The sequence below is a fragment of the Erythrolamprus reginae genome, chromosome 2, assembly GCF_031021105.1.
Source record: "Erythrolamprus reginae isolate rEryReg1 chromosome 2, rEryReg1.hap1, whole genome shotgun sequence".
Classification (NCBI taxonomy): domain Eukaryota; kingdom Metazoa; phylum Chordata; class Lepidosauria; order Squamata; family Dipsadidae; genus Erythrolamprus; species Erythrolamprus reginae.
In genome coordinates, this window is record NC_091951.1 from 114866946 (window position 1) to 114894941 (window position 27996).

The 27996-nt window shown below is 38.6% G+C and overlaps 1 protein-coding gene across 1 annotated transcript; it reads left to right on the forward strand.

Annotated features, from left to right (window-relative positions):
• On the forward strand, nucleotides 1–27996 carry SAR1B (secretion associated Ras related GTPase 1B). Its single transcript, XM_070739235.1, has 7 exons — nucleotides 1–212; nucleotides 15187–15262; nucleotides 17101–17220; nucleotides 17829–17894; nucleotides 23689–23792; nucleotides 25905–26036; nucleotides 27344–27996. Exons 2-7 carry the CDS (start codon nucleotides 15205–15207, stop codon nucleotides 27458–27460), a joined length of 597 nt encoding a protein of 198 aa, XP_070595336.1. The 5' UTR covers nucleotides 1–212; nucleotides 15187–15204; the 3' UTR covers nucleotides 27461–27996.

Below are 27996 nucleotides of genomic sequence, written 5' to 3' on the forward strand. Positions count from 1 at the left end.
GAAGGGGAGGGGGGATCCCGATCTTCCGCGCGTGTCAGATAGCAAGCGTGAGCCGGGTGACCGGTTCGCCCACACGGCCCGGAAGGAAGGAAGGAAGGAGCCGTGGAGGGGCGGAGCGGAGGAGAAGCAGAGCAGAGGAGAGGGGAGGCCTCCAGGCTGCTGTGTCGGTAGCTGTGGATGAAGGGTGCGAATCCCAGGCTCTGCACACACGGGTGAGTGGCTCTTTTCGGCTTGGCAGGAAGCGGTTGGCATCGGACTGGGGCGGGAGGGAGGGGGGGGCCTTCTGGATTTTCTCCCTTTCTCTTGATTCCCGTGGATCCCGATCCTTCTCATCTGCCTTTCTGCTGTATTATCTCTCCCTCCCCCCTCCGCCCCAGTCTCCTTTTGACTTGCACGCATCCCTCGTCTTTTCAAGGCTTCTTCTTGGCCTTTGCCTTTACTAGCGTCTCTTGTTTTCTTAAGATTTGGTTGCCCCTCTCATTCCCCCCCCCTCCTACCGGCCGCGATCCTTGTATTTCACATTAGTCGAATTTCCCCTCGTCGATCCCATAACTCTCAAACCCCCCCATTACTTTATTGTGTGCTGTACACGTCTGCATGTGTGTGAGGGTGCGCGTATATAAGTGGGATACCGATGTGGCCCCATTAATATTCGCTTTGTTTATAACCTTCCCTAAGCAAATGGGCACCCTACTATAGCGCGGAAGCCAGAGATTAAGTGAGCTGCCCTGTTGTCACAGAGTGAGTCAGTACAAAAAGTGATCAAAGGTGAAACTAGGTTGGAGATTTGACCTGTGTGTTGGTACATATACCTCTCATTGTGAGTCACTGTTATAGTACAGATTATGTGCTGAATGCTTGTCAGTTTCTGTCTTACAAGCAGCCACTTGAGGTAGGCAGCGATAATGCTCATTTAGGGGCAAAATTTCAAAGCTATTTGCTCAGAGCCTTCATGGCACATACCCGAAGTTTGGAAGGTGGTAACAGACAAGCTGCCCAAATTGGCAAATGTATATTCACATCCTCATTAAAAGCATAATTTAAAATGCCTGTTAGCAATTTCTTCTGGTTGATAATTATTAAGTAATAAACTTAATACTCATGAGCTTCCACTGCTATGAAGCAAACAACAGATACCCTTGAGAGGAATGTGAGTTGTTTGAAAACTATAATTGCTTCCCGGCTTATGGAAGGCTAGTACAATGGAACTGGATTTTTCAAGCAGTTTGGGAGTACTATTTAGAAGAGCAAGTATACAATCTTTTACACTTTCTTTCCCCAGACTCCATTAGCAATTCAAATCCAATCCCTCAATTTAGGAATAATACTGCTTTTGACTGAGTAATAATTGAAACCACTTAAACAACGAAGTTTGGTTTAGGATTTTAGCTTTTTCTGTCAAAGAAAGCAGACACCCAAAGTATACATTATAAATTGAATTATGTTTCTAAAACTGGGTACCTGGAGGTAAAGCACATCAAATTGCAGTGACACAAAAAAGGGGAAAACTCCAAATGTAAGGCAATCTTGTACTCCCTTCAAAAAAAGGATTAGATAGGGGGGAAAGCTGTAAATACACCTAAATTTGTATTCAGAGCCCAGTTTTCCTTACTTGTTAACTAAGTTGCCAGTTTTCCCTCAAAACAATTCTGGAAACTCCCTCACTCCCCCCCCCCTCCAAAATAAGTGCTTTGACACATATCTGCATTTATATATACACGTATCCACACAAATCATTCTCTTACATACAAACTCCTAACTACTCACAGAGTAAAGGAAATTGCATTGAATCCAGTTACACCCAACTATGAATAATGCTGCTGCTATGCTGGAAATGTATGTATTTAGCTCTATTTATTATGGACGAGGATAAGTAGAGAAGAAATCTTTGATGTACTGGATTGGTTTTTCTTCTCTTTGCAAACAAGTTGTTAGAGGTCTCAGTCCTGGACTGAGAATACAACAGACTTAAGCAACCTTAATGTACTAGGAATCATTGCATTTGGTGGCTTTTGTTTCCAAGTGAATAAACTTCGGACTGTTTAACCTTCTACAGTCAACAGGTTAGTCCCACCTTTGTCACATTCCTCTTCAACCACAGAGGATTGTGATTTTCCAGTGTCTTCATTTATGGGGAGAACCTTCATAGAAAGAAGAGGTTCTCCCTGTCAAACATCTTCTATTTCATGACTAGTATATCCTGCCTCCCTTACAATTATTGTGTACGTCTAAAAACTTTTCCTATTACATTCTCAGGGAATTATTTGGGAAAACTTGCCTTCCTTTATGTAATACTTATTTCTAATAAACCTGTAGGCTGCTCAGCTCAAAAATACTAATTATTATTATTATGTATTAGATTTGTATGCTGCCCCTCTCCGAAGACTATGTATATATTTTAAAAAACAAACCTATTGAAGTGTTAACACATATGACTAAAATGTTTTTCCAACACCAGCTGTTAGTCTCAGGATAGACATTTCTTGAAACAAGGCTTCTATTACTCATTTTGAAGTGAGTATGGATATCCAAGATTGCCTAATACAGAGTTGTTTCTTCACATCATGTTTCATCTCTCTAATCAAAATTAAGTTGACTCATCCCTTTGTAGGTATATCAGCAATGAATAAGTGTTGATTTATTGATGGATTGAGTATGAGCCTAGTAGTAATAGTAATTTCAGAAAAAATAGAAGAATTGCAAGCTTACATGTGTAGTGTAAAAATGAAAAATATGTACAGCCTTTTAGTACAGGACAAAGCCAGAAGGCTAATTTTAAAAACATATCTATTAATTTCATAGTTATTCTGTTTATGTTTTAATAGCATATTTTTTATTCCATTGAAATTTCCATAAGTTGATTTCTTATCATTTTCTTTTTGTCTATTTTCAGGAACAGTTTCAGTAATTTAACTTGTCTCTTTTGTAAATCCAAAATAGGACAGCTTTCCAAATCATTATTCTGATTTATTGTGTGTAGGTTGCAGACATCTCTGTAGCTTTTCTCTTTCTCAGTATCAAACTTTCATAACTATATATTAATCCTGAAAGAGCATTGCTTTGATATTCTGATATGATAATACTTATGTGGACTCTGATATACAGAATATGGACATGTTATATCTTTTAAAATAGAATAGAATAGAATTCTTTATTGGCCAAGTATGATTGGACACACAAGGAATTTGTCTTTGGTGCAGATGCTCTCAGAGTACATGTCTTGTCAAGAATCATGAGTATAAATGCATACATTCTGTTTTAGAGATTTTGTAAGTGATATAGATTAGATTATGGAAGACACAACCGTGTAAAACTTTTGTTAAATTATATGTTGGGCATCAGGTTTCTTGTAGAACTTATAAACCTCAAGGAGGTATGAATGGCAAATTGTTACCAACTGTATTTTCTGCACAAGATTCCCCTGGGTTAAATTCAAGTATATCAGCTCCAAAAGTTTAAATTAACCTTACTTAAATAAAAATAATGTTTCTATCACTGTGTTAAATTATTTTTAGTGTCCTTAGTTCCTTAGTGTCCTTACTTTACAGAACAATTGCATCTTTTCTCGCAGGAGGCTTCTGATATCAATCACGAGAATGCTGAAATCATAATTTTTCAATTGTTGCAATACAAATTGTTCTGAAGTGTAGATGCATGAAGTTGACTATGGCAAAAAAAAAGTTTCAATTTTGGAAGTAGAGTAATGCAATTTAAATGAATGATTAGAAGTAGGTATGCATGTGGTTGTGTTAAAAGGTCAGGGCAAAGATGACCCTCCTGAAATGACTAACCAAGGCAGTCAAGCAATTGCAATATTGCTCCCAGGGTGTCCTTAGCCCTCTGATTGCTCAAACTATTAATGAATTTAAGCAGGGCTTAGATTACAACATGTGCTCTAAAATTCCTGATCTGTTTCATCTAACTTGATAGCACAGTCAAATGACTGTGGAAAACAAACTGATACCACTGAATTCATTCGGATCCCACCACCTATTATTTTGGATGGATTAAAATGTAATGCATACTCTTTATTGGACTGTGTGAAACTTGTGTTCCAGGATGTTTTCTATAGATACAGCCAATAATTTTGTTCTGTGCCTAGAGCAAAACGAAGTTTGTGACTTGTAAAACCTTCCATATGCTTCTAAATGCAGAATTGGTGCATAATCGCTTTTGTATCTCTTCAGATTGTATAGAATGTTTTTTAGTTTGTTTAACATCTGTGTGCTGCAAGTAGTGAATGAGTAGAAGGGACCACATGTCCCATCATTGTAGAACATTCTACTACCGGGATTGAGAACTTTCTCCTTACTTTTGGCTTTCGGAAGGGTATTAAAACCTGGGTTTGTTGGTTGGCTTAGGGCCCTGAGGGCCCTGAAGGAGATGTTCATAACTGGAAAACATCCTGAAAGCCTTATCAGGGGATTGTTAGGATCTGGTCTGATTGCAATAGCATCATTTTTAGTATTTTGTATTATATATTTCTATTATGTCAGAACACAAGTTTATGAAATGCAAAATGTTACACAACATTAATCCTGAATTTTAATTAAGAATGGGACTGCTTAGTTTATTTATTTATTTATTAAATTTCTATGCCACCCATCTCTCCTTCAAGGCAATTCCAGTTCTGGCTAAGTGTGCTATATGAACCCAGCCATTGGTTTAGCTTGTTTGGTTATTTCAACAAACTAGTTTTAAAAGATCAGAGTTTAATAAACATGTAAATAATCTATACATATACTGTAACACCCTGCTACTTGTATGTTATTTTCTTTAAATCTTTTGAAGCAAAAACGTGGACATTCTATTCAACAGGAGTAGAACACAGCCTATATGGTAACTTGCATAGCATATTGCTGGTTGTGTTCAAGTTGTATTGTAAAATCAGAGATGTAAGAATTTACAGTTAAAGGAATTACTATTTGAATATTCATTTGTGAAGATGGAAATTTTTTATAACAATTTGAAATATGTATGAGTTTTATAGTTGTACGTTTTCTCAGGAGAAAGTCAGAATCAGATATTGTTTTGCTAACAAGATGAAGAAATCTTTATTCTGCTTTACTTGTAATTTACTGAAAAGAAAACCAGTTGTCTTATAATAAAACATGGGCAATTCTTGGAAATATTGAGATTAAGTTAAGTCTAAGTTGACTAGAGTTGATATGATTTTTGCAGTCACATAGTAGACTTTAAACTTCCATTTGCCAAGTTGTTTCTAGGTGATTGGTGGACTAAAATGACAGAATTCCAGGGTCAATGACTAAAGTGCAGTCAAGTTGTATATTAACTTATCTGGTAGCTTACTAAATCACTAAGCCATGGTTTGTTTGAAATTTTTTTGTTAAAGAACAGCAAGGGTTGGGAACACAGAACACACTAAATCAAAACTAACCAAACAATATTATCACTTAGCACAAACAGTTATTACAGTAGAACTTCTGGTCATGATCTTAATTTGTTCCATAACTTTGGTCGCAACCTGATTTGTTTGTGACCTGAACCTAATTTTGGAAATTTGGCGCTTACAAAAAAAATGGCGGGGAAGGGGGGGGAATTGTAAATTTTTTCATGGGAACCTGATTTGGTCATGATTGGAAGCATTTGTGACCAGAGGTTGTACTATATGACAGTAAATGAAGCTATATTTTATTAAGTACTTTTTCACTATTAAATACAGGAATGTACATTTTGGAGTTCTCTGGAATTTTTAATCAGGCCAAGAAGCATAAAAACTGGTCTGATAAAATGTAGCAAATGATAAAATAGTAAAGATGTCTGGAAATCAATTCCAAGAATCCAAGTATGGAACATTCCTTTAATATATTTTATGAACCAGATATTGCATCCTGCTGCTGACATTTTTCAAAGTCTTCATGCCTTCTTCACTCTAGCTTTACAATGACTGAAGTACATGTGAAAGATGCAGAATGAAATCTAATTTATTGATTTTAGTTATTTGCTACGTATATATCCTGATTTTTCTCCGGGAGTTCAAGATGGTATCCAAAACAGTTTGCCAGGTTTCCCCCATCCCATCAACCACAATTCTGTGAGATAATTTGAATGAGAGAGAGTGATTACCTTAAAGTAATTCAGGGAACTTCCATGGCTCAGGGGAAACCTAAGTTTGACCATGCTTCTTTGTTAACCCAAAAATGCTTGGATAATCAAAAAAAATATTTTAATTTTTATTGCAGTTCATTTATATTCACTGCAAACGTTGGGTATTCCTGGGGTGATGGTAGTGGGTGGGTTGTGGGTTTTTTTTTTGCATGATTGTATTTTTCTCCCATCCCTTTTAGTTAAACTTTATTAATCCAAGTACTGTACATAGTTTTTAAAAACAGACTCCCTTATCTTGCTTGTATATACAGTAGTCCCTAATTGCAAAACGACCCTTGAATTTTAATCCAGCCTTGTAAAGAAAGTTAGAAAATTTAATAGCCAGTTTTGGATTAACAAAAAAGAGGTAGCGAGTTTTCTCTTTCCTTCCACAGTTTTCATTACTAAGCAAAAGAAGGGGAGCCTGCATTTTGGAGTGACTACAACAGGGTAGGAACTCAGTCTCCACAGTTACTTGCCTGAGTATAGTTCTTGCCGCAGCAGCTCCCAAGTGAAAGTTTAAAGCTAAAGAGCCCTAAAGGGGCTTTGTATATTTACAACATTTCAAACTTCTTAATGTATATTTTTCCCATTGAACATACAGTATTTGTTCTTAGAATTGGAAAAAAATCATTTTACTTTCCACAACAGGGATGGGCAATCTTTTATAATTGAACGATCATCATCAACATTACCATCTATCATTCTTCTTACAGTTTCCAGTGAAAGCCAAAATAGATACTGTGGTGACAAATAACAACTCCTAAGCAGTAGAATTGTCAACATCCCCCCTTTCTTTCATTGGAGAATGGAATTAAAACAGATTTATAGAGGTTGTTAGAGAGGGGGGCTTTGCCTTCTCATATCATAATACATGTTATTTCATTCCCCACCAAAAATAAGTGGGAAATCTTTTTTCATTAAGTTTTTATTCTGCCAGACTTCAAGCAGATGATTTGGGGAGAGGGACTATAAAAGAAATCAGAAGAATCGGATGCCATTTTGCCTGTCCTTGTTCTACAGTATCTTTACATTAGCATGATTTTTCCAATATAGTTTTAAAAAAGAAGATGACTTTGGGGCTTAACCTAAAATGTTCTCTTTAATTGAATATGACTAGGTTTTAGGATGCTGTTTTCACTTCTGAAATCTGAGTAGTTATTTTGCTTCATGCTCTCTGCACTGATTTGTATGTTACTTGAGAAGATAGATTTCCTAAGCCTCCTCTAAGCTTTTTCTGGATGGTATTTTGTTCAAGCAATAAATAAATCAGATGACGTGTATGTACTGCTGTGTTTGCTTGTTCTTGACCTTTGCTTTTCAGACATGTAAGTGATAGGCCTTACACATGGTGTTGTGTAACCAAGAGTTCATGTGATAATTGTATTCCTTAATTTTATCAGATATCTTCAATAAAATTTTGGAAGTTCAACTTCATGTTTTACAGCATAATCCTTTGCATATTTGCATGGAAATAATCCTATTAAAGTCAGGAAGGAACTCCTGAGAAAATAGAGGATCATGCCATAAGCTTATTGCACCCAAAGCAGACAGTACAATTTCTAATACAGTACTGTGTTTCCCTGAAAATTAGACTTTGTCTTATATTTTTTTTGAACCCCAAAATAAGAGCCTGGCCTTATTTTTGGGGAAGGGGCATTATTATTTCGGATTAAAAAAAAACCTTCTTGCGAGATCAAGAAGTTTGATCGAACTCGCAAGAAGTTTTTTTTTTACCCAAAAACTTGTTTCCCCGCACACAACCGCGAGACACGCAACGGAGCTGAAGTCAGGTAAGACGTGCATCTCGCTTCTCCCCAGCCCCATCTCACCTGCCAACCCCCTCGATAAAGAGGCAGACACAGGACAACGAGGACGTGGGTGTGGACAGGGAAAGTTGGGGAACAAAGGGAACCAGGTGGGCATGGGCTTTGGGTACGTGCTGAAGCGATGGCTGAGAGGAAAAGAGCGATGGGTTTGTGCCATTACTTGAGTGCAGCAAGTCTAGAGGGAAATGCTCACAGGAGTAGGCAAGAAGGATAGATGAATGGGGCGAGCAAGTGCCAAGAATGCCCAAGTAATTCCCACCTTTGATTGCCCCTGTTGCTGAGTGTTGGAGTGGGGTGTGAGGTGTGTCTCTGGGCCTGCTGCTATTTTTGCGATGCCATCAGTGTACAAAAGGGGCATGGTGGCGGGAGCTGTTGTTACGGGAGGTGAGTGGGGTACATGGGGAATGTTTCTCCCTCCCCTCCCTCCTTCTGCCTCGCCTCCTCACCTCATGTGGGGACAGATGAAATGGTGGGGCCTGGCTGCACATGAATTTAAATAGTTTCGGGGGATTATTGGGAGTCTTATTTTAGTGCATGTGCTCAAAAGCCCAATTGGGATTATCAGCGGATGTCTTATTTTGGAGGAAACGTGGTATCCATTATATGTTTACTTGTTGAACTTTATATGATAGATTTCCCATTTAAAACCAAGGAGAAACAATTAGATTTTTATGCACTCTTTACGTGTTTCGTAGTTATTTTGCAGAATGTGTAATCTCAAACGATAGTCGTTATTAAGCTCATCTGTAGTACAGATACAAACATAAAGAAGACTTGTTTTAAAGTTGTTGATGCTTCTAGATTACTAATATTTAACAGGGAGGTTACAATGAAATATATTTGTGATGTCTGTTTTTTTCTAATACTGACAGAATAAAACCTAATAATGACAGGCAATAATGTTAAGGAGCTAGGAGCACAAGTAGTGTTTTCATCAGTACTCCCAATGAAAGGTCAACACCTATTGAGGGAGAAAAGAATTATAGAAATAAACCGTTAGCTAAAGGGATGGTGTCGCCAAGAGAACTTTGGTTTCATGGATCATGGACTGCATTATCTACAAGAAGGACTCTTGGCAAGGAATGGGCTGCATCTCACAAGAATGAGAAAATTTAAAAAGGCTGGCGGAGCTTTGATGTCACGAAGACGTCCTTCCTGGAGTCCACGTTTCGGCCGGCTAGGAAGGACGTCTCCGTGATGTCAAAGCTCCGCCCATGGAATTCCTTATTGGGATTCCCCACCTCCTTTTGAGGCTCCCGACTGGCTGACAGCTCCACGGCTCTTCTGTGAAGGTGACAGCCGGGCAGCGGCGCTTCTCGGGGTTCTCCCAAACTCGAACGCCAAACCCGAACATTTGCTGAACTTCTGGGTTTGGTATTCTGGAGAACACCAAGAAGTCCCCCGGTTGTTTTGGAAGGTGACAGCCGGGCAGTGGCGCTTCTCAGCGGCCACCTGAACCCGAACTTTTGCCGAACCTCTGGGTTCGGCGTTCACGGCAACGGGTTCGTAAGGCGAAAAAAGTTCGTAAGAAGAGGCAAAAAATTTCCGAACCCCGGGTTCGTATCTCGAAAAGTTCGTATCACGAGGGGTTCGTATCACGAGGTACTACTGTAATGAGATAGGGAATGATGAGAAAAAAACCTCAAATAAGTAGGAGATGCAGGAAACGTACCTATGGGGAGGCATAAAAGTCTTAAATGCTTATATTCAGATGCTCAATGCTTGGGGAACAAACAGGGTTCAAGCAATAGTACACGAGGTAGGTATGATATAGTTGCCATTACAGAGACCTGGTGGGATGAAACCTGTGACTGGAATGTACTGATGGATGGATGCAAATTGTTCAAAAGAAATAGATCTACAAAAAGAGGAGGAAAAGTTGCATTATATGTAAGAGATCGCTACATATTTACAGAAATGTACATGATCAAAGATAAAAACCCGTCTATATAAAATGAAAAAAGAGTGACATTGTCATAGGTGTATGTCATAGGTTACCCAACTAATCAGAAGGAATAGATGAATCTTTTGCCAACCAGTTAACAGATGTATTTAAGAAGCATATCACAGTAGCAATAGGAAACTTTAACTTTACCCTGATATCACCTGGGAGACAAATTCTGCAGCAAATGGACAGAAAACAGATTCTTAACCAACCTAACTGACAACTTTGTCATCCAAAAGGTAGAGGAGGGAACTAGAAGAAAAGCTATACTAGACCTAATTCTTACTAATAGAGAAATGATAGAGGGAGTTCAAGCTGGCCGAACCTTGGATGAAAGTGACCATATCATACTGGAATTCAATATTTTTAAAATTATATTAGAGTTTTTTAAGGTCTTTTTAGCCGTATTAATTGGATTTTTAGATATATTTGTAATATTGTTTCTGATATGTTGTGAGCCATCCCAAGTCCTCGGAGAGGGGTGGCATATAAATCCAATAAATAGATAGATAGATAGATAGATAGATAGATAGATAGATAGATAGATAGATAGATAGACAGACAGACAGACAGACAGACAGACAGACAGACAGACAGACAGACAAGCAAACAAAATGTAAACACAAGCAATAGAACATAATCTAACCAGTGTCTTAAACTTTAAAAGAGCTGATTTTAACAAACTCATAGAAAGCCTAGGAAAGATTTCATGGATGAAAATTTTAAAGGGGAAAACAACTCAAGAAGTGTGGGAAACTTTGAAAAATGCAATAATAAAAAACCCAGTCTAGCACAATACCATTGAAAAAGGAAAACAAGACATTCAAGAAGAAACTAGTATGGTTGCATAAAGATCCCTCTGATAAGACAAAAGACAAAAAGAACAACTACAAAAAATGGAAAGAGGGACATATAACTAGGGCAGAATATCAGCAGATAGTCAGAATCTGCAAAGATGAAGTCAGGAAAGCAAAGGCTCAGAATGAGCAAAGAATTACAACAAATTGAAAGATAATTTTTAAAAGTTTCTTTCAACCTAGTAATAACAAGAAAAAAAGTCAAGGAAAGAGTTGGGCCACTAATGAGAGAAAATGGCAAGGAAGTTAAATACAGGTAATAGGGAGAAATCAGTCTTCATGCAAAAAGAAACTAACACAATGTACCAAAAACCTATTGTAAAAAAAAAGATTAGAAATAAAAAATAAAATAAGTAATAAAATGATAAGAGAACACCTATCTGATCTTGATGAATATAAATCACCAGGACTTGACAGATTGCATCCCAGAGTTCTGAAGGAGAAGGCAGATGTTATCCCAGAACCATTGTACCATATCTTTAAAAAATCCTGGAGCACCGGGAAATACATAACGATTGGAAAAGGGCTAATATGGTTCCCATCTTCAAGAAAGAGGGGAGGGGGAAACAGACTCAAGAAATTTCAGAGCAATCAGCCTAACATCAATACCTGGGAAGATCCTGAAAAGATAATTAAAAAACAGATCTGTGAACATCTAGAAACAAAGATATAACCTGTAGCCAGTAAGGGTTTTAAAAATAGATCATGCTAAACCAATCTTATTTCATTCTTTGATAAAGTAAGCAAATTAGTAGATCATTAAAATGCTGGGGACATATTATACTTAGATTTCAGTATGCCAGATACATTTTTCTTATGACACGTTTCACATTTTTGTAAACCATCTGGAGTCTCAGTGGGTAGTGTAGAAATACATGTAAATAAATAAACTTCTCATTCTGTATCATTGGATGCTACAGGTAGGGATGGAGGACTAACCTTTTGCTGTAGTAAAAGCTTTGTAGTCATTGATGAGTTTAAACGGTCTGAAATAGATAAAAAAAGAAAGTCAGAAGCTAGTACAGTATGGCTAATAATGTAAGCTTTTAAGTTTTACAAGGTTTAATAGCAAGGCTGAGGTTATTTGAAGTTCTTTGGAGTGGATTGATGCCTTCAGCTTTGAAATCACGGAAAGGGCTTTCCTGGTCAAGTCCACATGCCTATCTAATCCAACATTAGGTGTAAAAGCCAACCAGGAATATTCTAAGTGCTCCCCTAATGTTGTTATCCAATAGCTGGTATTTAGGTATACTATCTATTATCAAAACCATTAGCTGTAAATTTGAGTAAAAGAAGCAGTGAATCCCATTTTAACCATACATTATATAAAACATTTTTTTTCAGTCTTGAATTCTCAACATTTTTAGTTTCAATGAGTCCTAATGTTGCCAGAAAAAACTTGCTTCCATCCATATTTTCCATACCATGCATAATTTTATATCTTTCTATCATGTTAACTCTCTTTGCTTCAAATGAAAAAGCCCTAGATAGATGCTACAGGTAGTCGTTAATTTACAGCACAATTGTAATTGAAAATTTTTCTTGCTAAGTGAGACAGTTGTTAAGTGAGTTTTGCCTGATTTTATGACCTTCCTTGCCACAATTCTTCAGTAAATCACAGAAGTTAAGTTAGTAACACAGTTAGTTAAGTGAATCTGGCTTCCCCATTGAGTTTGCTTGTCAGGTGGTTGCAGAAAATTGATCACAAGGCACCAGGACACTGCAATTATTGTAAATGAATGCCAGCTGCCAAGCGCCCAAATTTTCATCATGTGAACCATGGAGATGCTCTAATGATTGAAAATGTGAAAAAGGGTCATAAGTCTCTGTTTTTGTTGCCTTTGTAACTTTTGTGACTAGTACAGGGCTGCCTGTATTATTTTTGTCTCATGGAATTGTCTTCACCATTTAAAATCACTGGCATCTCCTTGACCTTCTTAAAAGTAGTTTAATCCAAAGTTGGACCAGAAACTGTTCTGTCACTGAGGGCCGGGGAGGGGGGGGGAGAAGGGGGGAGGGGGGACACGACTGATCAAGGGCCATCTAGTTGTTTGGTCAAGCAGATAGATTTTCCCGTTGTAACCTGATTCTGAGCAAATTACAGAACATTTTATCTAGAAGGAAGCAGATTTTATCTTAATTGGTGGCAGGTATAACAGCATTGGATTTAGGTATGAAGAGCCTTCGGTTGTAAACCTTTGAATTACACACACACACACCTGAAGTTTTTAGTTTATTCAAAATAGGTTAAAATACAAAACACCAAAATATTTTAAAAAGGACAAAAGAATAAAAGAAACACAACAATAAGACATTAAAAAGTAAAAGTGTATTTTAAAAAGAAAAAAAGGCTAACATATACACAGTATTTTCTTTTCAAAAGACACCTTTGTATCACTTGGAATCAGCTTCTACAGATAAAGCAATGATGATAATAAACTACTGTAATTTCCCCCCAGCAATTCAGTTTGATAGTGACATCTTCAGTTGGCATTCACAAAAATAATTGTCTTTAAGACTGGATACACACATTCTGATTTTCTCCTCTTTGCTTTGTTATAATCTTGGGCTGTTGTTTGTATGTGTGTCTTGGCAGTGTTCTGTGTTCTAGGAAGAAAAGAGACTGCTATGATTCTGTGCTTAAGCTTCACAATCTTCCAATAATTTGTATGACATTTGTCCAATCTACATATACGTATAGGAAAATGACAACAGTAATTGGCCAGTAAATAAGAATCATTGTGTACTGTAGAAAATAACTTTAACAGATAAAACTCCTAAATAATATTTATAGTTCTAGTTGCTTAAAGGAGATGCTTTGTCCTTACTTTAGACTGTGTAAACTGACAGGTTTAGAATATTAAAGTAATAATATAATAAATTAATATAATAATAATGTTGTAATAAATTTTCAACAAATGTATTTTCAGTAAGTTTGCAGCTTTCTACTTAAAACATTCAATGTATCTAGTGCCTTTTTTGCCCACTGCTTCAAAATCATTTTTAAGACCCTGCTGTTTTATATTAAAATAAGTTTTTTATTAGTTACTTTTCTGAGATCCTTCTATGGCTTATGAGTTATAATGAGTCAAGTAATCATATTTGACAGCCACTTCCTGTGCAGTTGAAGAAAAAAAATCACATTTGAACTATAGATACCTTTAGTCATGACCTCATAATGCTGTTGTGGGTAAGTCTTCATTCTCTGTGAGTTTATGATTACATAAACTGACAGAAAATGAATAGATATATAGTTTATATTATATATATATATATATATATATATATATATATATATATATATATATATATATATATATATATATATATATTTTCGTAGATTTTCACGGGTATATGTATGTAGATTGTTCTGAGTTCGGGTTTTGCCCCATGTAATATTTTGAGTGTCTATGCAACGTTTCGGTGAAATCACATTCACCATCATCAGGCTGAAGTTGTAAGCTTCGTGCTGCTGTAAATATAGTTTGCAGAACATAAAAATGAAGTCAAAAAAGGAGAAAAAACTTCCTCCTTTTTCCAGCACATTAAAAAAACAGGACATGAAATTGACTTCGAAAAAACTAAATTACTCTCCAAAACAGAACACGTATATAAAAGAATAATCATGGAAGCCCTAGAGATAGAAAAACACCCCCTCTGTATGATGACACGTCCCGCCTACCAGAAATTTGGAAACCAGCCCTAAACAAAAAAACATATTATAATCATCACCATGTCAATCCTTCAACTAAATGTGATTCCACCAACCAATCAAATCATTAAAACATAGCCACCCAATCTATTTGCTACATTCCAACCAAATATCCACCCCCACCACTATTTATAAGGCACAAATGGCAGTTGCAAACAAACTATATTTACAGCAGCACAAAGCTTACAACTTCAGCCTGATGATGGTGAATGTGATTTCACCGAAACGTCGCATAGACACGCAAAATATTACACGGGGCAAAACCCGAACTCAGAACATATGTATAATTATAAATGTATAATTATATATTATATATAATACATATATATTATATAATATATAGTTTATATATAATGTGTGTGTGTGTGTGTAAATATATGTGATGCTATTCTCTGGATCTGAGTTGGTAGCATGCCCCTCTTCCACCCAATGTCGCGTGTCAGAAATCTAGGCAGTGAGTCTCCCATTGGAGAAAGCTGTTGGGGAAATACCAACGGGAAGACTGAGCTGCATTTTTCTTTGGAATGTGGCCTTTCTTCTAGCATAAAAAAATACTTCCTTCTTAAGCACAGTAGTTAAGATTTTAATCAGTTCACATTTTAGTAGTTTCACAATAAAACAGTTAAAGCAGATTCACCCCATAGATACACCTTACCCTTTCTTCCTTTTCCCATGTGCTGTTTCGGTAAATTTTAAATGCCTTCCATACCTCTGATTACTCTTCTTTTCTTTCAGATCCAATAAGGTTTTGAAATGTCCTTTATATTTGACTGGATTTACAGTGGCTTCAGTAGTGTACTGCAATTTTTAGGTAAGGAATCCACAATTCCATGTCAATGTTCTAATTTACATTCATGGAAGGTTCTTTCTGTGGTTGTTTTCTTTACACAGTGGTGGTTAAACAACTTCATTTAGTTGATGCAGATTGACTGATATTTCCTATTTATTGATTTAGACATGCTAAAGGATACACACATAAAACACTTGCAATTCTTTTCTCTGTCTCAACCTAAAGAATTATCACCAGTTACAGTAAATAATATTAAAATACACGAAAAAGTAAAGCTAATTGTTTGAGCTATTTGCAGTGTTACTTTTAACCTACACAGCATTTGGCAATTTGGCTTTTGAGCCTATCAGACAGAACAGAATGTAACCTTTATGTTAGAATAAAAATACTTCTCTCTCCAAAGAATGCCCCAACCTCTTCCATTATTCATTGATCTATACCCGCCAACAGTCCATCATGTTAATCCCCATTGCTGGTTAATTTTTCTTTACATTTTGATGTGGCATGCCAGCTATTTTGGCCAAATAATCTTCTCCTTTTTACCCCCGTATTCAGATTTTTAGGTTCATTAGTACATAAGCCTGCTCCTGACAATTGCAATGAAGTGAGTCACAGACATACAAAACTGTTACAGTATCATGAGGGATATTATTTCCTACCTTTGCATTGTGAGTAACTAGTAAACTGATTGAGACAGGAGTTCTCAAATGGTGATTTGTGATCCTCCAAGGAGCCATGTCCAAATTAGAGGGAGTTGGCCATTTTTAAAAAAAAAAATGTGACCAGGTTTGTAGAGGCACAACTTAAGTGTTGTCAAAAGTCACTCTGGTCTTTGGCTCCTGCTTGCCTGTGCAAGATTGCAAAGTTTGAGAATCCAGGTGATACACACGGCAGGTAAATAAAAACAATATCTCAAACTTTAGCCCAATGAAATAATTTTATTTATGGGGCAGGGGTGTATCAATTCATTTATCATGTTTAGGCTTAATGCATGATTTTACTTAGTTGACAGTGGACCCCTTGGATTAAAGAGTGGGGTGATGGAGAGAGACAAAAATATATCTGGTAGATAATGTGAGATGTAGCGTGGCAGCCTATAAATCTGGCAGTGCTTTTCAGAGACTTGTGCAGTTGAGTCTAACCATCACATAATGGCTAGCAAGTAGCTACTGCTTGCTGGATGGTCAGACTCACTACACGAGTCTCGGAAAGACACTGCCAGATAAACTGGTTTTATCTTTCAGTGTCTACATTTGAAGGTAAAAAAACAGTTAATAGGGCAGTTGCCCCAATGTAATCAATGTCTTGCCCTTTTACTGATGTATGGCTAGTGTACACATGTACACAAGATGAAGCTTCAATCAATCACCCTGTCTTCAAAGAGGCTTTCTTGACCGATCTCTCTGCCCAGACATTGATGGCCTATACTTCCAAAACCATTTGAATCGGAGATAACAGTAGAGTCCTCAAAAAACTAAAGTGTTGTTGCATTTTCCTTGTTACTTCAAAGAATCATTGAATAGTACTGTTTTAAGGCTTATTTTCATGTCTATTTATGGTTGGCTCAGGAATTCAGGGAGTTGGAGTCCACAAGTCATAAAAGCGCCATAGTTCCCCATCCCTGATTTAAATAATCAGCATGAACTAGAAGAAACATTGTTGGCGTTTTGGCTTTTGAAGGCTTCAGCATTCACCTGTCACATTTTAAGAAGCATCTTCCAGCGCAGTGCCTGGATTTTAAATTCTAGGAGCACATGGTGCTCTACAGAATGGCTAGGTTTTGTCGAAAGGGTTTCTTATACCATTTTGGTGTGAGCTGAGAAAATTAATTCCTGTTCACCAGTCTCATTCTTTTTCAGGATTATACAAGAAAACAGGTAAACTAGTATTCCTCGGATTGGATAATGCTGGAAAAACTACTCTCTTGCACATGCTTAAAGATGACAGACTGGGACAACATGTCCCCACATTACATCCCAGTAAGTCAATGTTTCTGTTTTAGTTTTGATGTATACTTAGTGCTGCTTCAAAGTTCACGTAAGCTTTGTTAATTTTTAGGCCACTGAAAAGTTTTTGGGTAATGGCAGGTTTCTTTCTTTCTTTCTTTCTTTCTTTCTTTCTTTCTTTCTTTCTTTCTTCCTTCCTTTCTTTCTTCCTTCCTTCCTTCCTTCCTTCTTTCTTTTTTCTTTCTGTCTCTCTTTTTTTCTTTCTCTCTTTTCACTGCTTATAATAAAAGTTATTTTTATTTATGACAATTTCAAATACAAATTTTAAGTGTGAAAGAAATCAAATAAGTACGGGTTTATTAAATGTTTGCCACCACTTCTTATATAAACACCCAAAAATATCTTATGACAGTAAAAAAGAACTATACAAATGTAGAAACTTAAATTAGTCAAACACTAAAAAACTCGACGAAGGAGTTGGAACAGTCTTTTTTTAACCCAGTTTGCTCTGATTTGGCCCTGTAATGACATAGTCCATTAACCAACCCAGTACTTAGCTGCTTTCAGAAATTCAAGGGGAGAATTTACTAAAAGATACTTCTTTTTAAAAATACTGTATATATAATTTTATGTTTCTATAGCATCTGAAGAGCTGACAATTGCTGGTATGACGTTTACAACTTTTGATCTGGGAGGACATGCTCAAGGTAAGAGAAGCAAACAGGCAGAATCCTCACTGCAGTATCCAAATGATGTTAGTTTAATCCTTGTTTTCCAGGATGATCATACTACAACTTTTAAATCTTTTTAATATTGTATTTGATTTTAAATTTGTTCTGGAGACATTGTTCTGATGCTTTTTTCTCATAATAAATGTACATACTAAGGCAGTGGTTCTCAACCTGGGGGTCGGGATCCCTTTGGGGGTCAAACGACCATTTCACAGAGGTCGCGTAAGACCATGGGGAAAGACAAATTTCCCATGGTGTTAAGAAGCTTCTATTAAAACTTCTATTCTGGAGCCTTGGAACATATTTTTACAATCTGACCAATCAGGCGTTTTACAGTGGGAGTGTCCCACTGACCTTCCTGCCAATCACTTTAAAGCTCTGTTGGGAGAATTGGTGCTAGACTTATGGTTGGGGGTCACCACAATGTAAGGAACTATATTAAGGGTCGCAGCATTAGAAAGGTTGAAAACCACTGTACTAAGTGTAAGCCTTTGTATCCTTTGTATAGATGAAGACAACTTACATGTTGTATCAATGTACCTTCATTGTTCTAACACTTTCCAGTCAAATTTCAGTGATTCCTTTTTATTTTAATAATAACAGAAAATATTATTTACAATTGATTTAAGATTTTAACAGGATAAAATCATGCCCATCTTTGGCTTTATTACATATAAAACAAGACCAATTATTATAGTATTTGCTCTGCTGATGAATATTAGGATAGCTTAATCCTTTTGTCATTCTTGATAGGTATTTATATATTTATCAGCTTTGACTTTGGTTATCCAGTGTTTTTAAAATGGTGTTTTCTAAAGTATATGAAATCCTGCTCCTGAAAGGCTGTGCTATTTAACTTTTTTATAAGATGATTTAGTAATACAGGTAGTCCTCAACTTACAACAGTTCATTAAGTGACCATTCAAAGTTACAACAGCATTGAAAAATGTAACTTATGACCATTTTTCACAGGTATGACCTTTGCCCATCTCCATGATCATGTGATCAAAATTCAGATGCTTGCTAGCTGGTTCATATTTATGACTATTGATGAGTACAAAGGTCAAAATATTCCCTTTTGCAGCTTTCTGACAAGCAAAGTCAACGAGGAAGCCAGATTCACTTAACAACAGGGTTACTAACTTATCAACTACAGTGATTCACTTAACAACTGTGGCAAGAAAGGTCACAAAGTGGGGCAAAGCTCACTTAAGAAATGTCTCACTTAATATTTTGGGCTCAATTGCGGTCATAAGTCAAGGACTGCCTGTAGTTATTGGATATTTTTTTAAAAAAAAATCAACTTCAGCATATTTTATCTGTTTTATCTGTTTTAATATTTAATTAATTTAATTAATTGGGAATTGTATTTTATATATTTATTAGTGTTCTAAATTGTTATTAATTGAAATTATTTTTAGTATTGGGGGGTTTCTAAATTAATGGATGAGTGGGGTAGATATACCTGTGTGCATGAGTTGAATGGCTGGTATGATTGGGATGGCTGGGGTGGGTGGAGTCACGGTATGGATGAGATGAATGGTAACAGTATGAATGACAGATTTGGCCCACCTGACGCTCGAGAGGCGGGAGGGGAAGGGGCACCGATCTCTGGAGTGGCAGAGGGCCGGAATATTCCAGTGTTGCTGGGGAGAGGCAGATATGGCGGGGGCCATGGAGTTAGCCGTTCCAGGGGAACGAGGGATCGTTACTTAATAACGATCCCTTGTTCTGGCTCCGTGAGCCCAATCTTGGGTACTGGTGATGAGTGTAACTCTGGCCCTGGGCTCAGGTTGCTGCGGCTTAATGCCAGGTCGGTGGTAAATAAAGCTCTCCTCATCCAGGATCTGATCCTGGATGAGGAGGCCGACCTGGCATGTATTACTGAAACCTGGCTGGGCCCAGAGGGAGGTATTCCTCTCTCTGAAATTTGCCCAGCCGGGTTTCAGATATGGCATCAAACTCGACCCCAGGGAAGGGGGGGAGGAGTGGCTATTATAGTCAGGGAGAGCTTTTGCCTATGTAGACTCATTGCTCCGGAAATTGCGGGTTGTGAGTCACTCTTGATGAAGTTGGACTTAGGGGTTCAGGTGGGCTTATTTCTCACGTACCTGCCGCCCAGCTGCGTGTCAAAAGCCCTGCCTGTGCTACTCGAGGAGGTAGCCGGGTTGGCGGTGGAGTTCCTCGGACTTATTGTCATGGGGGACTTCAACCTACCGTCACTCGGCGAAACCTCTGGGTTGGCACAGGAGTTCATGGCCACCATGACAGCCATGGACCTGACTCAAGTAGTTCAGGGTCCAACTCACGAGAGAGGGCACGTACCTGACATGGTATTCCTTTCCGAGCAATTGAGTAATGGTCTGAGACTAAGGGGCTTAGAAGCATTGCCTTTGTCATGGTCAGACCATTTTCTTGACTTCCTGGCGCCATTCCTTCCCCGCAGGGAGGCGGAACCAATTAAGATGTTCCGCCCCAGACACCTGATTGACCCAGAGGGCTTTCAGACGGCGCTCGGGGTTATTCCAGAGGCACTCATCCACAGTTCGGCGGAGTCTCTTGCGGAAGCCTGGAACAAGGCTGCAGCGGAGGCTCTTGACCGGATTGCGCCTTTGCGACCTCTCCGTGGCGCTAGACCCCGTAGAGCTCCATGGTTCAACGAGGAGCTCCGGGAGTTGAAACGCCAGAAGAGACATCTAGAGAAGCGATGGAGGAAGAGTAGATCTGAATCTGATCGAACACTTGTAAGAGCTTTTATTAAGACTTACAAAGTGGCGCTCAAGGCGGCAAGATGCGCGTACCATGCCGCCTTGATTGCATCAGCGGAATCCCGCCCGGCCGCTCTGTTTAGGGTGACCCGCTCCCTTCTTAATCAGGGGGGAGTTGGGGAGCCCTTGCAGAGCAGTGCCGAGGATTTTAACACGTTTTTCGCTGATAAAATCGCTCAGATCCAGGCCGACCTCGACTCCAATTGGAAAACAGAGTCGACTGACAACGAGTCAGTCGAGGTGACTGGGGCACGTACTTGTCCACCTGTCTGGGAAGAGTTTGATCTGGTGACACCTGATGAAGTGGACAAGGCCATTGGATCTGTGAGTTCCGCCACCTGTTTACTGGATCCGTGTCCCTCCTGGTTGGTCTCTGCCAGCAGGGAGGTGACATGGAGCTGGGTCCACGTGATTACCAACGCTTCCTTGGGGAGGGGAGTTTTTCCAACACTCTATAAAGAGGCGCTCGTGCGCCCCCTCCTCAAGAAGCCTTCCCTGGACCCAGCCGTACTTAATAACTATCGCCCAGTCTCCAACCTTCCCTTTATGGGGAAGGTTGTTGAGAAGGTGGTGGCGCTCCAGCTCCAACGGTCCTTGGAAGAAGCCGATTATCTAGGTCCCCAGCAGTCGGGTTTCAGGCCCGGTTACAGCACGGAAACTGATTTGGTCGCGTTGATGGATGATCTCTGGCGGGCCCGGGACAGGGGTTTATCCTCTGTCCTGGTGCTCCTTGACCTCTCAGCGGCTTTCGATACCATCGAACATGGTATCCTTCTGCACCGGCTGGAGGGGTTGGGAGTGGGAGGCACTGTTCTTCAGTGGTTCTCCTCCTACCTCTCCGGTCGGTCGCAGTCAGTGTTAGTGGAGGGTCATAGGTCGACTCCGAGGTCTCTCCCTTGTGGGGTGCCTCAGGGGTCAGTCCTCTCCCCCCTGCTATTTAATATCTACATGAAACCGCTGGGTGAGATCATCCAAGGGCATGGGGTGAGGTATCATCAGTACGCTGATGATACCCAGCTTTACATCTCCACCCCATGTCCAGTCAACGAAGCAGCGGAAGTGATGTGCCGGTGTCTGGAGGCTGTTGGGGCCTGGATGGGTGTCAACAGACTCAAACTCAACCCGGATAAGACGGAGTGGCTGTGGGTTTTGCCTCCCAAGGACAATTCCATCTGTCCGTCCATTACCCTGGGGGGGGGAATTATTGACCCCCTCGGAGAGGGTCCGCAACTTGGGCGTCCTCCTCAATCCACAGCTCACTTTAGAGAACCATCTTTCAGCTGTGGCGAGGGAGGCGTTTGCCCAGGTTCGCCTGGTGCACCAGTTGCGGCCCTATCTGGACCGGGACTCATTGCTCCCAGTCACTCATGCCCTCATCACCTCAAGGTTCGACTACTGTAATGCTCTCTACATGGGGCTACCTTTGAAAAGTGTTTGGAAACTTCAGATCGTGCAGAATGCAGCTGCGAGAGCAGTCATGGCTTACCTAGGTATGCCCATGTTTCGCCATCACTCCGCAGTCTGCATTGGCTGCCGATCAATTTCTGGTCACAATTCAAAGTGTTGGTTATGACCTTTAAAGCCCTTCATGGCACTGGACCAGAATATCTCCGAGACCGCCTCCTGCCGCACGAATCCCAGCGACCGATTAGGTCCCACAGAGTGGGCCTTCTCCGGGTCCCATCAACTAAACAATGTCGGTTGGCGGGCCCCAGGGGAAGAGCCTTCTCTGTGGTGGCCCCGACTCTCTGGAATCAACTCCCCCACAGATTTGAACTGCCCCTACTCTCCCTGCCTTCCGTAAACTCCTTAAAACCCACCTTTGCCGTCAGGCATGGGGAAACTAAAACACCTCCCCCGGGCATGTACAATTTATGCATGGTATGTTTGTGTGTGTGTGTGTTAGTATATTGGGAGTCTTCGGAGAGGGGCGGCATACAAATCTAATAAATTATTATTATTATTATTATTATTTTTAAACTTTTTAAATATTTAAATTTATTTGGATTTGTTACGATTTGTTGTGTCTTGTTGTGAGCCGCCCCGAGTCTGCGGAGAGGGGCGGCATACAAATCTAAATAATAAATAAATAAATAATATTTTTTTCAAAAGTTCTTAATATTACATGGTAATTCAATAATAAATCCACAAGTAACTGTGTTTCTCAATATAAATGATACGGTTTTCAGTTTTAAACCTAGCACAAAAAAAATATCACTTTCAAAAACCTTTTCACACATAGATCCAAATGCCCTTTTTAAAGGTTTATCCAACCGAATGAAATGATACTGTCAGTTAGCATTTGACTTACATTCATTTGTTTAATGACTGTTCAAAGTTACGACATTGAAAATGGCATACAATGGTTGCACGCAGCAGTGGGCTACGAGCCAGAACACTAAATTGCGCTTGCTGCCGCAGCTTGTAAGTTTTTGTGGGGCCAGTGAGATTTTGCTGCTGCAGCACCTGCAAAATCGCGCACAGAGCCGCAGGTGTGCCCATGTTTCGGTGAGGTTTTTTTGCTTCCGGGCATGCTGAAACACGAGCGCACCTGCAGCTCCATGTGCAATTTTGCTACCTCCACAGCTGCAGTAGCAAAATCACGCTGGTCCCGCAAGAACTTACGAGCCGTGGCGGCGAGTGCAATTTAGCGTTCCGGCTCGTAGCCCACCGCTGGTTACATGATCGATGATTGTGACAACTGGCATGTATTTATAATGTAAACTTCCCAGCTGGCTTCCAACATGTAAAGTCAATGGGAGAAGTCAGTTTCTCTTAACAACCCCATGAATCACTTAGGAAATCCAGTGATTTGGTTAACAACTGTGGCAGAAAAGGTTGTGAAATCTGCCCTGATTCGTTTAATAACCAATAGTTGCTTAGCAATAAAAAGTCCCAATTATGATCATAGGTCAAGGACTACCTGTAGAATCGATGAATAGAGTAACAAGAGTTACAGGCAATTTCCTGCTGCAGTCTTTTTACTAAACTTCTTTTATTAGCTCGCAGGGTTTGGAAAAACTATCTGCCTGCCATCAATGGCATTGTCTTTCTGGTGGACTGTGCGGATCATGAAAGATTGGCTGAAGCTAAGCAAGAACTAGATGTGAGTTTATATTATTATTATTGTTGTTGTTGTTGTTGTTATTGTTAATATTAATATAACAATAATATTAATATTAATTTATAATTAATTAATTAATTAATTATTATTATTATTATTATTATTATTATTATTTATTATTATTAATAATAATTTATTAGATTTGTATGCCGCCCCTCTCTGAAGACTCGGAGCACATGCCAAAATCCAGATGAAAAGACTAACATTGAGACGACTAGTGGGGGGCGGGTGGGGAACATTTACGATACAACATTTGTGTGGATCTGTTATGTCATTGCAGGAAAGACCAGTTACTATTATCCTTTACTGTTCCTTAAATCTGAATTAGTAAAGTCAAAACAATCAAAAATCATAAACCAGGTGGTCCACCATTTGCCCAATCAGAATTGTGTCCTTAGATAGGCTGCTTCTCCCTATCAAAGAATGTATTTGATCAACAGAAGATGATCAAGGCCCATAATGTATATTCTATATCTATGTTCTAGTGTAGTGGCCCTCAATGTTTAGGGCACCAGGAACCTATTTTGTGGATAAATGTTTTTCTACGGACTGGAGGTGGCATGGTTTTGCGTGCTGCCTGCATTTCAAGGATAGAGCTTTGCTTCTTTGCCTGGCCCAGTTGCTAGCATGCTTGGACTGGTGCCAGTCCATGACCAGAGGTTGGACCACCCCTATTCTAGAGGAAGCTTCACCATGTTTCTTATATCACAGTATTACTGGAAAGTAATATGCAGTGTGAGATCAATTTTTCATCCCTTTGCAAGCCATTGTAGGATAATATCGAAGAACATTTTTCATAACATAAATAAATAGACTTTAAAAGAAATTATTTTCATCAAAATGAAGTGAATATTTTTGGAAAAGAACATAGAAACATAGAAGACTGACGGCAGAAAAAGACCTCATGGTCCATCTAGTCTGCCCTTATACTATTTCCTGTGTTTTATCTTAGGATGGCTATATGTTTATTCCAGGCATGTTTAAATTCAGTTACTATGGATTTACCAACCACGTCTGCTGGAAGTTTGTTCCAGGGATCTACTACTCTTTCAGTGAAATAATATTTTCTCACGTTGCTTTTGATCTTTCCCACAACTAACTTCAGATTGTATCCCCTTGTTCTTGTGTTCACTTTCCTATTAAAAACACTTCCATCCTGGACATTATTTAACCCTTTAACATATTTAAATGTTTCGATCATGTCCCCCCTTTTCCTTCTGTCCTGCAGACTATACAGATTGAGTTCATTAAGTCTTTCCTGATACGTTTTATGCTTAAGACCTTCCACCATTCTTGTAGCCCGTCTTTGGACCCGTTCAATTTTGTCAATATCTTTTTGTAGGTGAGGTCTCCAGAACTGAACACAGTATTCCAAATGTGGTCTCACCAGCGCTCTATATTAGGGGATCACAATCTCCCTCTTCCTGCTTGTTATACCTCTAGCTATGCAGCCAAGCATCCTACTTGCTTTTCCTACTGCCCGACCAAGAAATATCATCCCAATCCCAAAATCTTAATTGTGATTGCTAACTAGTTACCCTCTCATAATTTTAATATAGTTGCCACTTGTTATCACATACATGTCATTATGTTATAATATGAATGAAGTTAAAATGGTATTAAAGATCTCACGACCATGTCATATGAGTTAGTGAATCTTTAACATCTTTAGAAAATCTGTGAATCTTTAACATCTTTAGAAAATCTGATGTCCAATATGGTCCATCCTTTCAAATACATTGGGAGGGGATGTCCAATGTACCCTAAATACATTTTTTTATGAATCAACTTTAATCTTAGCTTGGTTGATACTATTCCAAAATTTGAAGATAGGAATCCATTGATGGGCCTTTATTTTATCATATTTTATCCTTATGCTATGAAGTTGAATCACATGAAAGAAAGCCATTTTGTATATAGGGTATATGACTCTTTCTTATTTTAATGTGCAAGAAATCTGGCAGTCAGTTAGTATAGATATTTTCTAATACTGCTTCAGAAGGTCTTCAGAAGTTTCTCTTTGTGTTTTATGTCCTTCTACTGTATGTTGTATGAAACCTGAAATATTATACGAATTTCTTCCTTTCTTCTTAGGCATTAATGACAGATGAAACTATTGCTAATGTGCCTATCCTAATTCTTGGCAACAAGATTGACAGACCAGAAGCCATCAGTGAAGAGAGGTTACGAGAAATGTTTGGTTTGTATGGCCAGACAACAGGAAAGGTATGTGCCTTTTTCCATAACACTAAGCTCTGGGATTCAGTGTGCTAGTCATATTTTTTCTTCTGAGCTCTACTTTACTTCTGGTTTGTCTACAATTCTGTAACAATTCCATATTTCTGTAGAGTTTAATAATATTTCAGGAATCCTGTTGTAACAAGTTTTTTGGAATTTTTTTTCTAATCTAATCTAATCTAATTGTGTTATTTACAATAAAAGTAAATTTCTCCTTTTTTGCCCCATTGTAAAACTACATATTGCCTACCTAGAAAGTTAAGCCAAACTACCGTATTTTTTGGAGCATAAGATACACCCTTTTCCTCCCTAATAGAGGCTGATAATTTGAGTGTGTTTTATACTCTGAATGTAGCCTTTTTTCCAGCCCTAACTAGCTGCTAGTGACTTTCCTAGTTCTTGCCTGGCAGACTCTTTCATTGTTTCTCTCTGCGAAGAATGTTTTCCAAGCCCTAACTCTTTGCAGAGGTTTTCTTTTCATTGCTCTAACTTGCTCCAAGTAAGTTTCTATCCAGCCCTAACCAGGTGCTAACGATGTTCCCGGCTCTTACCAGCTTGTAAGTTCTTTCATTGTTACTCTCTGTGAAGAATGTTTTCCAAAACCTGTCTTTGTAGGTTTTTTTCCCTTCTCTATTTGCTTTGAATGTTTCTTTCCAGCCCTAACCAGGTGCTAACAATGTTCCCAGTTCTTACCAGCTTGCAAGCTCTTTCATTGTTACTCTCTGCAAAGAATGTTTTCCAAGCCTTAAGTCTTTAAAAAAAAATTCTATTGGTCTAACTTGCTCCAAATGTTTCTTTCCAGCCCTAACTAGGTGTTAACAATGTTACTAGCTTGCAAGCTCTTACTCTGCAAAGAATGCTTTCCAAGCCCTAAGTCTTTGCAAGGTTTTTTCCATTGCTCTACTTGCACCGAATGATGTTCCCAGCTCTTACTGGCTTGCAAGCTCTTTCATTGTTACTCTCTCCAAATAAAGTTGACCAGGTTAAGGATGCTAGCCAGATGAATATCTGGTAAGCAGATCCTTTTCCCTATTTTCCTCCCTGAAAACTAAGGTGCATCTTATACTCTGGTGCATCTTATACTCCAAAAATACGGTATTTCTGTCCAGAAATAGCTATGCATAGAATATAGAATGTTATTTAGTGGCCAAGTACGGTTGAACAATAGATTTTAAAAGCTACAAGAATTAAAGTTGGTCAGCACTATCAAATAGTACTGTTGGTCATTGTCTTCTTGTAAAGAAATCTCCATCAAGAATTCTTGACTGAACCTGCACCCTCTTTTTTATTTCCAGGGGAATGTCTCAGTGAAGGAATTGAACACTCGCCCCTTAGAAGTTTTCATGTGCAGTGTGTTAAAGAGACAAGGTTATGGGGAAGGATTCCGCTGGATGGCACAATACATTGATTAATGCCAAATTCACATTACTACACACTATCCAAACCTGTTCATGTTCTGATCAATCAGTGTACATAACTTGAACTTAATAGATTTTGGTTACAAAAGCGTATTTTTTTTATTGTATCAATTGTGTTAAATTTTAAGCGTAAAGACTGAAAACAGATTTTAAGCAAGTTTGTCCGTTTGGATCTTGTAACATTAGTCTCTAGGCCTATACAACCACCTTCTTTTTGGATTAACTTATATGTTGTCTGCAGTTCTCACCCATTTTTGTTTTTAGCTTTCCCATACAATATGTTTTTTGAATGCACTTTTTAACAGCTCAACCGTACAGACCTGTCGGTCCTATTTAATGCTCATCATGTTAAATTTTTAAGTATTTTTTTCAGAACCAATTTTATAAATGTAAAGTGAATAACGACTCCTCCAAGGATAGTAATGAATAAGCTTTATGAATAATTGCATGATGCCTTACAGTTTTCAATAATATACTTTCTTATGCAACGTCATGCAATAAAACTAAATCCCATTTCGTGACATCTTTAA

Coding starts and splice junctions, on each gene's coding strand:
- SAR1B (XM_070739235.1), top strand. CDS start 15,205: ATGTCCTTTATATTTGACTGGATTTACAGTGGCTTCAGTAGTGTACTG. Junction 17,895..23,688: donor TCTGGGAGGACATGCTCAAG/GTAAGAGAAGCA, acceptor TTCTTTTATTAG/CTCGCAGGGTTTGGAAAAAC. Junction 26,037..27,343: donor ATGGCCAGACAACAGGAAAG/GTATGTGCCTTT, acceptor TTTTATTTCCAG/GGGAATGTCTCAGTGAAGGA.